Genomic DNA, 16,826 nt, shown 5'->3' with positions numbered 1-16,826 from the left:
TCGCTAGTAAGCATGCTCAACTTGAGAATTTAAGAAGATCAAGCTCCTCGAGAACATGCTCTTTGCTCTGCTTGACCAGGTGTCTCAAAACACTAATATTTGGCATATATAATGGGATCTAATGCTGTCAAATATCCAAAAACCACCAAAAATCCTTAAAAATTCTTCAATTTTCCACCAAAAAATCCGCAATTTTTACTTTTATAATTTTATATGTATTTATTATAATTTTTATATCACAATATTTTTATAATTTGTTAATACCTTAATAAATATATATTTTTAATCATCAACACACTTGTTATGCTTCTTCTTAACATTTTACGATTATTTACAAGATCAAATGGAATTTTTGTCATAAAAATTTATTTCCACACTATAAAAATAACTTTAAATGACCTGAAAAAAAAAAATAAAATCTACGGAAATTTGACTATTGAGTGACTTTTTGCATCTCTGATTTTTTCTTTCCCTTCACGTGTATTTATAGAATCAATCGACTGATGCATCATGCGCTATACTACAACATATATTCATAAACCTTTTAGAATGTGCATAGCTGAATAATTTTTTTTTTTCTTCTCGTATTTTTTCCGCTTCGTTTAAAGCAACAAAAACTTTTTAAGTACCTCTCGCGAATGAAACTATTATTATGTCTATTTTTTCAGCACATCTACTATAAAGAACTAGTGAATGTAAGTGAGCAACCTTGAAAAGGGTCAAATGATGAGTGATGTACACGATAACAGGCAATGATCGAATGAGCTAATGTGAGAGACAATCTGGCGATATTTCTAAAAAAAGGAAGCAGGGATGTGGTTAGGGGGATGATGATTATATGAAGCTTATTTACTGGTATAATTCGAGATGGGATCAAGATATCCTGAGATATGGGAAGTTTTTCGAAGCTGAGACATTGGATCCATCAAACTTAAGTATTCCAAGTGGAACAAGCTGCTTCATATATTATTAGTCGACCTTATGTCTTGTTACATACTTGATATTTAGAAATTGTCATTAACATTCAAGCACATCACTAGACAAAGAGTCGACCAGCATACTTAAAATTTACTAAATTCTAAGATTTATCACAAGATTGTATACAATTTAAAGTATGGTTGACTCCTATGGAATTCTGGGATAAGTTCCCGGTTGTTAACTTCTATGGTCTGCTAATAGCAGCCTATTGCACTTGGGTATGGCTAGCATGTACATGAAAAAATCGGTTCATGGAGTTTTTCTCATCTATAACAATCGATACACCTCAGTAGACAAAAAGCTTACTATCAAGACCAGAGTAAGCTGAGAACAAGCAGCTCACCAGTATACTCATCTAGCATATTTAAAGTAAGCAAGCTCTCGAGAGCATAATCATTGTCTATCATGGACACCAAACATTCCTGCCACAATCTTACATCAAAACATAATAATAAAATGTTGTCCATATGGCAGCCAAATGAACAGAATAATTAGAATCATATGACAATTGCTTAGTATTAGACAACTGATTCTCACAGTCTAGCGGAAGCAGTTTAGTTCTACTTGTACTGTGTGATAGGTAGTGACAATCTGTTGAGAGTCATTTGTAAGCTACTGCTAAGTAGACGCTGCTTGGTTCTAATTGTATTGTCACATTTAAGAGTTTGCTGATCGTAAATGTATGAATGGTACTAAGTGCTTCAATGTGCTGAATAGTAGCTGTATACCAAAAATGCACAGAAAATCCAAATTCTCAACCTAATCTTCCAGCAAACACTTCATAAAGCAGCAGTTAGTCTACATTCTTATCTAACTCCGACTCTGATCACCAATAGAATGAATCATACATTATTGCCTCAACTCCACAATGTATCTAGTCACAACAACATATTATCACAATAATAAACTTTAATTTAGATAGATTGTGAAATAATTGGAAGGGACATTGTGGCAAGCTATACAGGTTTGGCTATTTATATGCAAAAAATATTTGCAATTATTAATTGCGCTTTAGAGTCACAGCCCAGCGAGATGTAAAGTATATTAAAAAAGAAATGTCATAAGAAGCTACGAGATTTTGGCACTATTTTCATCATATTATATTATTAATAAATTTAACTGCGCAAATATACTTTATATGAAGTGCAAAAATAAACACTTTACAGCTGTAAGTATTGGTGGTGGTTGTAGTGGGGTAGAAGGAAGTAATGAATAATTTTTATTTTTCAGTATCAACAATTGTCATTGAGATAAAGGAAGCCTTATTAAAAGGTTCAAGTTTGAGGAGAAAGTTTTTAGTTCTTTGAAGCTGATCGAGTGAAAGTGAAGCTGTGAAAATAATTAATTGAGATTAATTTAAGGATTATTAATGAGATTTTAGTGATAATTCAGCTTGATGATCTGTGGATTCATTGATTTAGCAGATTCTGAGTGAGAATTTCGCAAGATATAGCAAAACAAACTGATTAAGTCATTAAATGCTGATGCTGGCAATTTCTTGCTAATTTTTGCAATTTAATCGACAATAATCACATCCGTGATGCTAAGTTCATCAATCTGCATTAAGTTCCACTCATTTTCAACCAAAATTCATCAAATAATCACCAAAATAAGAATTTACAGCCTTCAAAATCTACAAAACTCATCAAAAAATCTTCAATTCTTTAAGCTCCATCCGCTTTGGCAGTGTGTTTAGCTGGTTGTGATCGCAATTGTCTCTAATTTTGCATGAGATTTTATTTGCAAATTTAATTTCACAACCCTATTCGCCCTGCCCTAGTGAATGAAACAAGTCAACAGATGATCAGCAGAAAAGTGTGAAAATATTAACGGTTTTCGTGAAATAATGTAAGAAATGTAAGCAACCCGCAGTGCTTGAAATTGGAAAAAGCTGAGAAAGTTTTTGAGAGACAAAAGCTTAGAAGATTTGAATAAAATGAATAATGACTTTTTGAATAATTTAAAATAAAGCTTTTTGAAATTGAAGCTTTTAAATTTGAAATTTATGCAGTTTTTCTTTTTCTTGATTTTTCAGTATTGTGCTGTTTTGCCTTTTAACATTCAGAATTCATGAGGAATGTCAGATCTACAGATTTAAATATTCCAAGTCTGAAATTTTTCTCTGATTTGCTAGAACTGCTTAGTTTAGAGTTGGCAATATTCCAATATATAGACGTCTTAAGTGCAATCCGGAATCCACTTTTTTGGAAATTCTACTGCCTGTAGATGCACCTTTTTGGATTTTTGTAACAATAACTCCCACTGATAATGCTAGATTAACGACGACTATTCAATTGAAGGATCTTCTATAGACATTGGAAAATAGATTCAAATCTACTCGACTTCATTTAAAATTTGAGTTGACTTTCGAGCTCTTTGTGATGATGTAAGGTCCGTTGTATCAATATTCCAATGCCATGCTAATGTTATAACTTTCGTTTCAATTTACAGATCACTAATCTATTTTTTAAGCAGATTATACCGACGATCAGGATTGCAGTTACTGTAACTCAATGCATATCTTGAATCCACGCACATTTTTATTCACAACAGACAAACTTACTTCCTTCGCTAACCAATTAAAACAATTGCAATTTTGATGTTTCTAATATCTTCATCATGAACTAACTGAGCTATTTTACTGATTACCGATAGCTAATCCAGAAGAGTTTGGATCAAAACCACAATTTTCTGGAAAAGCTCACCAACAATTTAATAAAATTCAATTCGAAATTACCTTTCAAACTTAAATTACAAACTGTTACTAAGTCGCCAAATTTCAACGAACTACATAATTTATGATCCAACATTTATTTGAATGTACAAAAAAAATTCAATTTCAATGACTTAATTACTATAATTTATTTTCTAGTTCCTAAAATGTGACAATTTATTCTTTATAAAATTACAGCTTAAAAGTATGAATTTTTTTATGTTATATAATTTTGAAAATTTATTGAGTGTAAAAATTTTCTATTTAATCAGTTCCGCAGTTTATCTCTGCGCATTTTTAGTCAATCCATTCGTACATTAAAATCAAATTTTAGACCGGTAGAAGTTACTCTTCTAAAATTTCCATAGATTTATTGCAATAAATTGGAAGTAAATCTCAACCATGAAAATCACTATCATATTTCTTTGTGCCTTCATCCCTCTGGCATGGAACAAAGTTGCTCCTTGTGCATCTGATAAAGGACCACTTCCAAAATCTATAACGATCGCCAATTGTGATAACAGTGAAGTCTGTGATTTTGTCCGAGGAAGGTCAATCCTTGGTGACTTTGAATTTGAAGCTAGTAAGTTGATTTGACTGATTATTTGTAGCAGTGTTGATTTAAAATTGCCTCAAATTTTGAGGATTTGTGAATATTTGACAAATTCATGGCAGACAATCAGCCTTGTAGCTTACAATAAGACCCTAAACTTAAATTCAAATTTATTTTCAGAATCTGACATATCATCACTCTATCCCTTTGTCTACATGACCCTCGGCAATAACAGAAACCTCAAAGCCATGTCCGATGCACCCGATGATCGATTTATTGGCTGTGATTGGCTTCTCGATGGCTACAAATGTCCAATTGCTAAAGGAAAAACTGCAGTTTGGAGATTAAATTTTCCGATTCACAAAATGGAAGATCTTTCGTCCGGTGCTATTGAAGTCCAAATGAGATCACAAGACAACTCCACGCAGTTCTGTGCCGTTATTTGGGGAAATGTTTATGCATTTTAAGTCAGTTTTATGGCATCAGAAGCTTTGGTTTTAGAATCACTGATGTACATTCCTGTAAACATTCTTGTAATAAAACTAATTCTGATGATGGATATCCGTGAGCTTCAAAGTGTAATTGAATGGCTTTACAGTATTCCTGAAATTTCTTCTTGGCTTCATTGGGGTCAAGTTTGGAAATTTCATTTTTAGACTTTTTAGCCCACTTGAGGATCTTTTTGTCCATCGATTTGAGTGACTTGAATTGTGGATAGTCTTTTGTGCATGCTTCACATTGACAGTGGAATGAATATTGTTCGTAGAGTGTGATTTGACGTTCTGCTTTTGGTTTGATTAGGAATGTGGATCTGAAATGGAAGATTTAGAGATTTAGTTGAGTTTAGCTAGGTTCGATTCCCATCAGAGACCTAAAATCCCAACAATGTCCACCACAATTCCAAGTCACTTACCTATAGCAATCAAACAACTGCTCCCCCTTCTTTATCGGCTTATCAACCATTATCACAACCTTATCATACACATAACATCGGTTGATATTAGGCGCACATGAATGATTTATCAGTGAAGCAAATGTGTAACATCCAACTCCTATCATTTGAGGCTCTGTGTTGTAGGATTTTTGGATTGACCATCCACAAATGCCATGGAAGTTGCAGTCATAAAGTTGAATTGCTCTGGCTATGAAGAATTCGATAAAATCTGAATGTTTGTTCCAAATATCCAGTAATTGAGAATTAAGTCTGAATATTATCTCTGGTGACTCACTCATTGAGCTTTTGTCACTTCTAGCTAGGCAGAATGCTGATAGTAAATGATATTTTGCTGCTGCATCTTCATTAGATTTGGAAAAGTCAAAATCATAGACAGAAGTTGAGGAATTGATGAAATTTGAAAGGAAATTTTGAAGATCTTCAACTGATCCATTGAATATATTGAGTGCCTGAAAGAAGACTCTTATTGCCATCTGCATTATTCCAGTCTTCAACAGAATGTCAATGATTCCACATTCATAGTTGTGGTAGCTTGTCATGGCATAGTCTCTGCACTTCTCAGAACAAAACATTGCTGTGGATTGAAAATTTCTGTAAAAATTGAAACTAAAGAAAATTTAGCAAAACTCACTTGAAATGCAGTATGGACACGGAATCAAGTCCATCAAGTTGTCTTTCAAGCATACTGAACATCGTTGAAATTTATTCATTTCCGGACAACTGTCATATCTTGAGTCACTCTTAATGATTTTAAAATGCGGTTCCTCAATTGCCAAAATATCGCCAACATTTAAATCTTGTGTAGTCACAATATAGCGACCGAAAATGTCACTCTGTCTTAATTCAAGACAATTAACGACAAATGGTAGGCGTGGATTTGCTTTGTATGATAATTTTACGAATTCGAAAGGATTTTCCGTCACTTGTTGCTGTTCAGCTTCAAGTTCATGACACTTTTGACTTCTTTTATCAAGGATATGGAAGTTATTTTCAGGATATCCATTAAGTTTTGCTAATTCGATGTTTTTTAGACATTTTTCATACATTTTCATCTCAAAATAAACAGCAGATCGATTTGCATAAGCCAGTCCAATTGCTTCACTTCCTTCTGGTGCATAACATAGACTCTCATTGTACTTGACAAGTGCATCGAAGAAGTTTCTCTGGCTGTAAAGTTTATTTCCATCAACTCGACATTCGCTGGCTATTATGATGGATTTTTCCATTTCTAGATTTTCGGACGGCATCCCTGGAAATGAATAAGAATTTCTGGATGAAAATTCAGCATTTGAAAACATTTTCTTAATGTCTGTGGCGTAGGCGTGTAAAAAATCAATTGTATATCATGGATTATTAAAGTCAATCTATCATCGCGTACGGAATGTTTGGAAAGGCATCAACATTGCATTAAAGTGTGATGAAAATAATTTCTCAGTCTCGGTTCTGTAAACTCAGTCATATATTTGCAAGAATGTGATGCAACAGCTGTACAGGTGCCAAATCTTTGGATTCATGTAGAATAAATTAATTCAAATTATCTGCATAATTTTCACCGCCTGTCCTTCTACTGTCTTATTTTTATTATGAGAGCAATTTCTTTATTAAAAATTCAATTTGACATTAAATTTCTGCGAAGGAAATGCTTGCCGATTTTTATGGGGCAGAAAATGTCGTGAAATGGAAAATCAGCAGTAAATTTTTCACACGTATGTAGTTCATTGTTTCGCTATCAGCCAAAAAAAATTCGTTCATGCTGATTATTTTGGGATTTACTGACGTAAATTGCTTCAAGCTCATGTGATTTGATACTTAAGCAGATAGATGCTTGTTTCATAAATTTGGGATAATTTTATAATGTATCCCTGATGTAAATTTTCTTAGTTGCACTGAGATTTACACAGAGTGGACAGAAATCTGTTAGAACTAGTTGTTGACTAGACATTAACTTGCCATAATCTGATCATAACGTGGTTTTGTCCACTCGGTACCAAATATTGAAACCTGAATAGGATAGTCTCACACTTGAAATTGGTAATTGGCAAGCGGTAGTCAGCGATAGAGCCAGCTTCAGACGTCGACTGAGGGAGGCCCTGGATCTCATTTGATCTGTATGGTCAGCGAAGTAACTAAGTATGGGACAAATAAAGGAAAATTCAATTTAGAAACGGAGCCAAAGCGACTTAACATTGATTTCATGCATAATTTCATGTATTTTTGATACAATGCCATGTGAGGATCCGAATTTATAACTAGAAATTTGGTATACTAATTATATTCAACTTGGAATGAAGGCTAATTATCTTGTTGAGAGTTGAAATTAAAATTAAAAGAAAATTAACAGCATTTGAAGAGTAACGGAAGTTCAAATTCAAATTCAAATGGAAAGTTCAAAATTTTGAACTTTGAGCATTTTTGGCGCGAACTATTTAGTGTAAAATGAGGAATTTTTGGAGAGGAAATTTATTCTAATTTGAAAACTCAAAGAGGAAACATCTAAAGGAAATAATAAAGGCTAAATCTAAATGAATACAATATTAAGGAATTGTTAAAGACTAACTATAAGGAAAAGATTTAGAGAGTTCTTTTTAGTACTTAAAAAAATAAACTAAAATAAAATGAGGTTATTAGGGAATACTTTTAAGTACTAAGGAAGAATGTGGTCAATAAAGAAAAACAAGATCGGGAGTGTTGAATACAAATATTTTTGACATTAAGCTAACAACTGTATGCATGCAATGGCTTAAAATGTCTAATGTAGTACGGAAGAAAATTGCACGGCACATTTCTCACCTATTTTAACAGCTCTAACTGTTCTGTATCAAAATTCTTCAAAACCATCTCTTTTTATAATAAAACACATTAACATCATTATTTTACCTTGTCATCTTCATCTTCATCCTACTTCTTATTTCTAAATCTCAACTTATTTTCATATTAAATAAATTATTCGTGCTGTATTAATGTATATTTCAGGTAAATTTCATCTTATTTAAATAGTTTATTTTAATTAATGAGACATGTTTAAATAAGCTGCTGTCTTAAAGGTACGCGAAAAATATCAAAATTAAAACAGAGACAATGAGGTCTTGTGTTATGTAAATCTTTTGGGATTATGTCGATTGCCCATTTTCATTTGCCCACTGATTGTTTGCCCACTGACATTTTCCCACTAGTCTTTTTCCCACTGGTACGTTTGCCCACTGGTACTTTTGCCCATTGATTTTTTCCCCATTGATTTTTATGACAAAAAATAGACTTGAAGTACGGCATCTTTTGCATTTTAAATGCACATGTCTGCAGTTTTCAACTGTTTCTTACAGTTCGTCAAGTTTGCTGTCCTCGCAATTTTGGACGAACCCAACGTTTGCCCACTTTTATAATCTTCTTAAGCAATTTTAAAGATTTTTTTTTGTCAATGCTATGAACATATTGGCAATTGACAGCACTTAAAACAGAATCTTTAAGTTTGTTGCTATAAAAATAATTCAAAAACTAGAGGTGGCCAAACACTATTATGGTTATTATGGACTTCATTACCCTTAACATTTTAATTAGTTTAAAAGTGTTTTTCAAATATTTTATTCAAGTAAATAAATATCTGGCAACGCAACACTAAATTTATTATACAGTTTTTTTATTGAATGGAGGTGATGACTAATATTATGATGCTATGATGATGATGATATGTTTTGTGAGCTAAATTATGAAGCTGCTATAAATTTGATGTGTGAATTTTTAATAGTTGGCAGAAATTAATTTTTTATCAAACAGAAATAAATTTTGGGTCAATTTTGAATTTTGTTGCAATTTTTGCGCCTAAATTTGCCAATGATTTAATAGACTTGAAAGACTTTTATAATTGATTCTTAATGCTTTTGTATCTTATTCGATTTTAAAATAAATTTTGACAACATTATCATTTAAGATTTAAAATCCTTCAAAATTTGAAGTTCAAATTAACATTCTTACAATTTTGGACATCCACAAATCATTCCACAAAATTATTTTAAACAGGAAAATCGCAATCAATTTTAAAAATATTCCGCGGTTAAATGTGTTAATTCTCCTCCAAAAAAATCTGCATATCCAAACAAAAATCAATCATCAAGACCATATGAAATGTATTTTTTTGTGAAAAATAAACAGGAATTATGAAATAAATAATCTGGCAATTTTTAGTATTTGATCTGTGTTAATTTGCGACAGTGAAGTTTTAAACAAATTTATTTCCAGCTTGATGATGATTGAAGAGATTCTCTTTGAATGTAAATCTACTTTAAATTGTATATGGTTAGGAAAAATCGAGTGGGCAAACGTACGAATGGGAAAAGCTAATGGGAAAATAACGGTGCTGAAAATACCAGTGGGCAAAGAAGCAGTGCAAAACTTGCATGGTCAAACGTACCAATGCAAAAAATCTTGGGGAAAAAATCAATGGGCAAAAGGACCAGTGGGCAAACGTACCAGTGGGAAAAAGACTAGTGGGAAAATGTCAGTGGGCAAACAATCAGTGGGCAAGTGATCAGCGGGCAACCGAACCAAACCCAAATCTTTTAATCTTCTATTAATTGTGAAAAAAAGTTTAATTTCCTTTGATATGCTTTATTTTGGGAAAATATCAGAAGATGATTTAATTTTAGAATTACTTATCTTCTCTACAGCAATAATGATGATGATAACCGGATTAATAAAGTTTACATTATGAAATTTTGTATTATTTTTAGTTTTGCAATGTTTATTTTAGTTTTATACTTGAGAATATAGTTTACGCTATGTAAATCAGTGGTGGGCAACCTTTTTTAAACACCGACAGACTTTCTCTCTAGAATATTGTTCGCGGTATACCATATTAGGTTCCATATTAAGCACTGAATATGGGAGGACTCCATTTCCACTGAATTCCGACTTTGTAGTCCATTTGGAGTTTGACTCCAGGAATTTTGACAACTCTAAGTCACACTAAATCGGAACATTAACTTTGGCTTATGACAAAAGAAGTTAAGAAAAACGAGATAAAAATAGACTTGGACAAAAACCGTCGGTCTTCATCTTCTGCATTTTAAATGCACAAGTCTACAGTTTTCAACTGTACCTTACAGTTCGTCCAAGACTGCTGTCCTGGAATTTTGGACGAACCAAACAAAGCCACTTTTGAATCACTTAAGTTATTACAAAGATTTTTTGTTTGTCAATTTTTAACATCAATTAAGAACATATTGGCAATATACACATTCTTACAAACAAATGCTTAAGGCTGCTACTATAAAAAAAAATTCAAAAACTATAAATGGCCAAAATATTATGAATATTAATATATTTTAAGGACATTTTAATTAGTTTAAAAGTGTTTTTCAAATATTTTATTCAAAAATATATTTTGGCTCGCAACACTAAATTTATTTATTACAGTTTTTTTTTATTGAATGGAGGTGATGACTAATATTATGATGTTTATGCCTATGATGATGATATGTTTTACACTGTACTAAATTATGAAGCTGCTATAAATTTGATGTGTGACTTTTTTAATAGTTGAGGTAATTAATTTTTTATCAAAGGAAATAAATTTTTGGTCAATTTTGAATTTTGTTGGATTTTTGGGGAAATTGACAATGATTTAATAGATTAGAAAGACTTTTATGGATTGATTCTTAATTTATTTGATTTTAAAGTCAATTTTGAAACTTTTTTTATAATTTCAGATTTAAAATCCTTCAAAATTTGAAGTTCAAATTAACATTCTTACAATTTTGGACATCCAAGGTGAATATTAAAAATTTTGCATTCCACAAAATTATTTTGCCGCAGGAAAATCGCAATCAATTTTGCGTATTCCGCGGTTAAATGTGTTAATTCTGCCGCGAAAAAATTGCATATCCAAACAAAAATCAATCATCAAGACCATATGAAATGTATTCTTGTTGTGAAAAATAAACAAATATCCAAGATAAATAACTTTCTGGCAATTTTTAGTATTTGATCATGTGAAAAATTCATGCGACTTGAAGTTTTAAACAAATTTATTTCCAGCATTTTAAGTTACGTAACATTCTATAAAAGGAAATACAAAATTGATCGATCCTTAATTTTCATTTTACTAATCCACTTCTAAAAGTCTTCAAATTGCATAAAATTAGTTAGGGGGAAACCTGTATTTTTTCCAGAATTACTCGTCCTGACAAGGAGCAAGCTCGTGGCTGACAAAATTAAGTTGAAGATAACTGTTCATTTGAATTATTTTCCCGAATGGACAAGTTTTTATTTGAACAAATTTCTTATATAGGCGTCATTAATTGTCCTTTGACTGTTCACTCTCGTTTGCATAAAAATCATAAGTATTCATAAATTATTACACATTAAATTTCTTTTGAAATGCACAGAAAGTATTTAGGTCTCACACTTTATTGACATAGTTTTAAAAATGCAATTATTTTTTTCCATAATTTCTTTTATGTTTCACATGTGACTTCACATTTCAAAGTTATAGTTGCTCAATTAAATTTAATTATTCACATTCTTTTTGTACTTATTTTCGAATAATTATTAATTTTTGTAACCAAACTCAACTTACTATTTTTCCAAAAATTCCAAAATGCAAGAATGAATTTGAATTTAAAAAACTTAATTGTTTGGAAATTTAGAATTCAATTTTTGATAAAACCAATTTTAAGTTACGTAACGATTTATAAAAGGAAATACAAAATTTTCTTAAATCCTTGAATTTTCAATTTACTAATCTTTTAAAAATTCAATTTTCTTATACAACAGCTCAAGACAAATTCTCTCACTGCACACGCCACGTCCACCGCGCTGAAAAGCTCAAGTAAAACTGAATACTGCGTGCAAAAGGAAAGAAAAAAAATTTTAAATGGAAATTTCATCGATTCTATTGCGACTAAAATTTCCTTTATTCAATCATAGACGAAACTCATATTTATTCTTTTGCATTTTAGTCTGTATACATTAACCGAACTGATGAAGGAAAAGATTATCATAACATCGTTATTTTTTTTTTGTCTGAATATAATAAATGTTTGGGTGGGTCGAGGATGAATATTTTGTATGTTGAGGTAGTTTTTGCGTTTATATTTGCGAATATTATTAAGTGACGGCGATGATTGTTTTGATTTTTAATGAGATTATACTGCATATGTATTGAGATTACTTATTTAAATTAATTTGATTTATTTTGAAAAATCTCGTTCCATTTTTCAAAATTGACAGAAATTCGAAACAATTAAAAATCCATTTTTCTTTTCTTTTCAGCTTGTATATTTCCGAACCATTTAGTGAGAAATTATCTATCGATCTTTCATGTTTCTGTTTCTAAATCTTCTTCAAATTTTGAATTTTTAGGTGTTTAAACATTCATATTTTCTTATACAACAGCTCTTAGAAAAATTCTAATAACTGTTATTAAAACGTCCACCGCGCTAAAAACCTCAAGTAAAACTGAATACTAAATTTTAAAAGTTTTTATTAAAATTTTAAAAAAATTCATTAAATTTTAAAAAAATTTGCGACTAAATTTTAAAAACCATTTATTAAAATTTAGACGAAAGTCATACTAAAGTTCTTTCAGCATTTTAGTGCTGTTATACATTAACCGAACTGATGAAGGAAAAATATCATAACATTCGTAAGGTTTCAATACATTTTTTTCATAAACCTATGCAGAAATGTTTGGGTTCAAGGATGATGATAATTTTGTATGTTAAGGTCAGTATAATATGCGTTTATTCCCTTATGCGAACATTATTAAGTGACTGTCGATGAATGTTTTGATTTTGAACCTTGAGATTATGATCTGCAGTTATGTACCCCAAAAGCTCACTACTGTTTGCACAATTAGCATTTGATTTATTTTGAAAAACTTTCGTTACAAAATTTTCAATAACTTTTTACTAGAAACTTTCGAAACAATTTAAAAATCCATCTTACTAACTATTATCTAAATTTTAGCTAAAAATATTTCCGAACCATTTAGTGAGAAATTATCTATCGATCTTTCATGTTTCTGCTCATCTACAACTACTATCATTGATTTATGAGTTTTTAAGGTGTTTAAACAAGCATATATTGTGTATAACATGAATTATCTTTAAACCTAAATAGAGATTGAAGATCTTTCTTCAAATATTTTGGTTTGATGACAAATTTAGAAGGCATATGGCGTAGAAAACCGGTCTTAGATGAGATTCGATGTTACGTCGGAGTCATCATGTACCAATCGGGGCTCTTCCTGATAGGCTGTTGAGTTAAATGATTCATCTTTTGCAACTAACTAATTATTGCATTACCGATCCAGAGATCTTAGGTTGGAAACTTTTTCAAATCATATACACTGGAAACGCGGCTAAGATTTCCAGAAGTCTAGGTCTTGGTAAATTTCCGAGATCGTAACCTAGACTACCGAGAGTACCAGGGAAGTCTCGGTCTGGACAATCCTTAGACGCGGATAACAGTCTCACTTTGAAAGCTATAGACAGTAATGTCATCAAAAGAGTGCTTATGATTCCACTATGATCTGTTGGTTCGAGCGGGAGGTCTGGCGAACACTAACTCGTTAAACTGTCATTACAATTTTGGCGCATATAACGTTGCAACTTCGGCTCTTAAGGTCTCAATACCTAATATTTCCAAATTATCATACAAAACTAACCAACAAACCCCTTCAAATTTTAAATTTCCATTATTTAAAGCTTATATGCGACACAATTTATTTCGATCTACTATTGAAAGATAATTTTTCTTTCATTACTGTCCATCATCATATGTCATCTGCTATAGCTGATCAGAAAATTTCACCAAAATGTCTAAAATAATGAGAAAAATTTCTCTTCGACATTTATCAAAGAAAGTCATCTGATGCGTGAAGTAAATTCTTTTCTTATCTACTGTACCGAGCAGCATAAAGGGGCTGGCTTGCTAAGGCACTGATATGTCGTTGTATCAATGGCAAGTCGCGATATTGCCTTGACGGCGTAACCCATTTTTACGGCTAAATTAGCAAAGAGCAGCCAGTTTAAGACAACAACTGAGATAAATTATGGATCACAGCTTATCTCTACATCCAGCGAATTGCAGTTCCCTGGACTGTACCGCTCGGGTGCGCATACGCAAAAGACAGCAAAAAACATTTCTGTAAATAGAAAAAAGAAGAGGATTCGATCACATTTTCTTGCATTATTTCCTCATCAAATTAAATTTTATCGTCTGCAGAAATATTCAATTGATTACAATGTAGCATGTAGTATGTACAAAGTTAATTGAGAATAAGAAGAAGTTGAAATATTTGTGCTGAAAATAGATTCACGATAAAAAAATAATTAAAATAATTGAGAAATAAGAGACAGAATGAACTTTTCAACTTGATTTACGCCAATTTTATTTGCTGAAAATTTATTACCTGCGTTGGCTTGATTTATGCTCTACGTGCTTAATAATAAATAAGGAACTGAAATAATTGAAATTATTTTCTTTTTGTGAATTCTTTTAAGCTTGAATAATTATGAATGAAATGCTTATTTTGTAAACAAAGACACAATACTGGCGATTGTAGAAATTTAAGGCAGTCGGAATATAGTTCAAGACTTATTGATAGAAAGCACAAATCTTATCAGAAGTTAGCATTGCTCTAAATAGATTAGTTCAATTTGAACTGTCCTTACTCATGGAATGTTTGATTAACTTGACCCGAAAATGTGTCGATTGTGTCAAAGGTCAGACGATAAGTAGCAATGATGCCTTGGCCCTTAGGAAGGTGATGGCCACGAACGTTGATACCGAATTTGAACTTCCAGGTTCGAGTTTCATCATTAGTTTATTGATTTTTCGGAAGTACATATAGTTCAGCTTCTTAAAAGTAGCAGTTTGATAAGGGAAACCAATAACCAGGCAATGAGATGTAAGATTGAAATCATGAATGCTGTATGTCAGAGTCACACTGACCTGTAGTCAGATTTTTGATTGATTAATTGTTTTTTGCTATTCAAGATGATATTGGAATGGATCTGAATATACATATTGTAACTTACTGAATAATTGGAACAAAAATTGACATGAATACTGGTTGAAATATCTAAATAAGGATTTCAATTGATTGTTGGACGCACAACTTCTTGAAGTGGACAAAATTACATCAGAACTAGTCATTAAATGAATATTAACTTGCCTTTAACAAGTTACGACATATTTTTGTCCACTCGGATATCGTAGGAATTGCGAAGTTTACAATTTTTGCATCAAAACTTGCTGTTTTTACAATTTTGAAGTTTTTGGTTCCTAAATTGATTCCATAAATTCTTCTGGTCATTGTTTTCAACCTCAACTTTGACTTAACTTAATCTTTAACATCAGATTCCTCCAATAATCATAACATAACAACAGCATTCCACTCATATCTTACATTCTCCTACTTAAACCATAATATATCATTTTCTGAAGCTATATTCCCACACAGCAAGTCGTAAATCAATTTGATTTACATACATTTCTAAACAAAACGTGAGGATGAATGAATAGAATACCGCGAAAAGTGCATCTCAATCTCTTAAATAAAAGAATTAGAGAGTGAATGAAAATGAGCATGAAAAGTTGTTGAAGATTAACATGACTTATAATTATTATATAGCTGTAAATCATAAATTTATAGAGGTTTTAGGTGACAATCATTAGGAAAGGTGACAAAATGATTTTTTCGCAGAGTTTATTTTTATGGCTGAGATTATTATTCATAAATTCATAAGAAATATTCAGCCACTGCTGTTTAATCATAAATTTAATCATCTCATCTGTTTTTCATAAATTTCTTGCTGTTTTTTTGGCTGTGAGCAAAATTTTAAAAATGATAAATTTTTATAATTCCAGTACGAATGAAAATATTCAGTAAGGATTTACAAATTGGATGTTATAAATTTATCAGAATTTGCAGAAATGATCAAAATTGATCAGTAAAATATATTTGACTATTCTTGGGATGTGGCGCATATTTTTCTGATGCTTAAAGTTAAATCTAGGAGTCAATTACTTGATTAAGGCTTGTTACTTCCTTACTTCCTTGGCTTGGGCACACGAGTGCCGATTGTCGCGCGTAGGAAATCTTTAAAGACAGCACTGTTCTTCGAAACCTTTTGCCAGTTCGGGATATGAGGGAATCTAGCGTCCATTTCAACATATCCAATCCAAGAATTCATAGGTCTTCCTCGCGATCTAGACCGAGATATACTCTAGTAGAATTCATAGATTGAACACTTGAGAAAGTGAATATACTAACGTCTAGTTCAAGCTTATTAACGGCCACTTGAGAATGTTTCCAATCTAGTCTGGTTTGTTAGCAGAGTTAAATCTGAGACATAAATAGCGAATCTGCCATGATAACATTCAGGCCTCTGTGGCCAACTGGTTACGCAGTAGACCGTAGAACTGCATCTCTTTTGGGAATACGTTGTTTCAATTCCCACTAGAGACCGATGTCTGTCTCTTTAAATGACAAGGATTTCCACAATGATCACGATATTTAATCTCGATTCAACCCGGCTGTTACCCTTACAAACTATAGGAGCACCATAATTTATAACACATACCTTGATACTTTCATTATATAAGCATGGAATCTTTAAAAAACT

At 31.7% G+C, this 16,826-nt stretch overlaps 1 protein-coding gene and 1 long non-coding RNA gene across 4 annotated transcripts in view; one reads left to right on the top strand and one right to left on the bottom strand.

The window, feature by feature from the left end:
- LOC139086227 (uncharacterized) overlaps positions 1-3,344 on the top strand; it is a 64,911-nt gene extending 61,567 nt beyond the window's left edge. For both annotated transcript variants that reach the window (XR_011543989.1, XR_011543990.1), the window contains one exon: positions 669-3,344. This is a non-coding gene — a long non-coding RNA (uncharacterized lncRNA). The remainder of the gene's footprint in view (positions 1-668) is intronic.
- A 426-nt stretch (positions 3,345-3,770) lies between these two features.
- On the bottom strand, positions 3,771-11,730 carry LOC139086226 (SET and MYND domain-containing protein 4-like). 2 transcript variants are annotated; one of them, XM_070634612.1, is made up of 4 exons: positions 11,349-11,730; positions 5,831-6,448; positions 5,158-5,773; positions 3,771-5,055 (listed from the first exon to the last, which is right to left on the bottom strand). In XM_070634612.1, exons 2-4 carry the CDS (start codon positions 6,444-6,446, stop codon positions 4,719-4,721), a joined length of 1,569 nt encoding a protein of 522 aa, XP_070490713.1. In that variant the 5' UTR covers positions 6,447-6,448; positions 11,349-11,730; the 3' UTR covers positions 3,771-4,718. The 2 variants fall into 2 exon arrangements, with proteins under 2 accessions (XP_070490713.1, XP_070490712.1); XM_070634611.1 differs by lacking the exon at positions 11,349-11,730 and having other exon boundaries at positions 5,831-7,603.
- Between the last annotated feature and the right edge of the window lie 5,096 nt (positions 11,731-16,826).

This window comes from Chironomus tepperi, unplaced genomic scaffold (genome assembly GCF_022539635.2).
Source record: "Chironomus tepperi strain 1889 unplaced genomic scaffold, CSIRO-AGI_Ctep_v1 contig_85, whole genome shotgun sequence".
Classification (NCBI taxonomy): domain Eukaryota; kingdom Metazoa; phylum Arthropoda; class Insecta; order Diptera; family Chironomidae; genus Chironomus; species Chironomus tepperi.
Note: the sequence above shows the minus strand (reverse complement) of the source record. Positions and strands in the feature narration are given on the sequence as shown.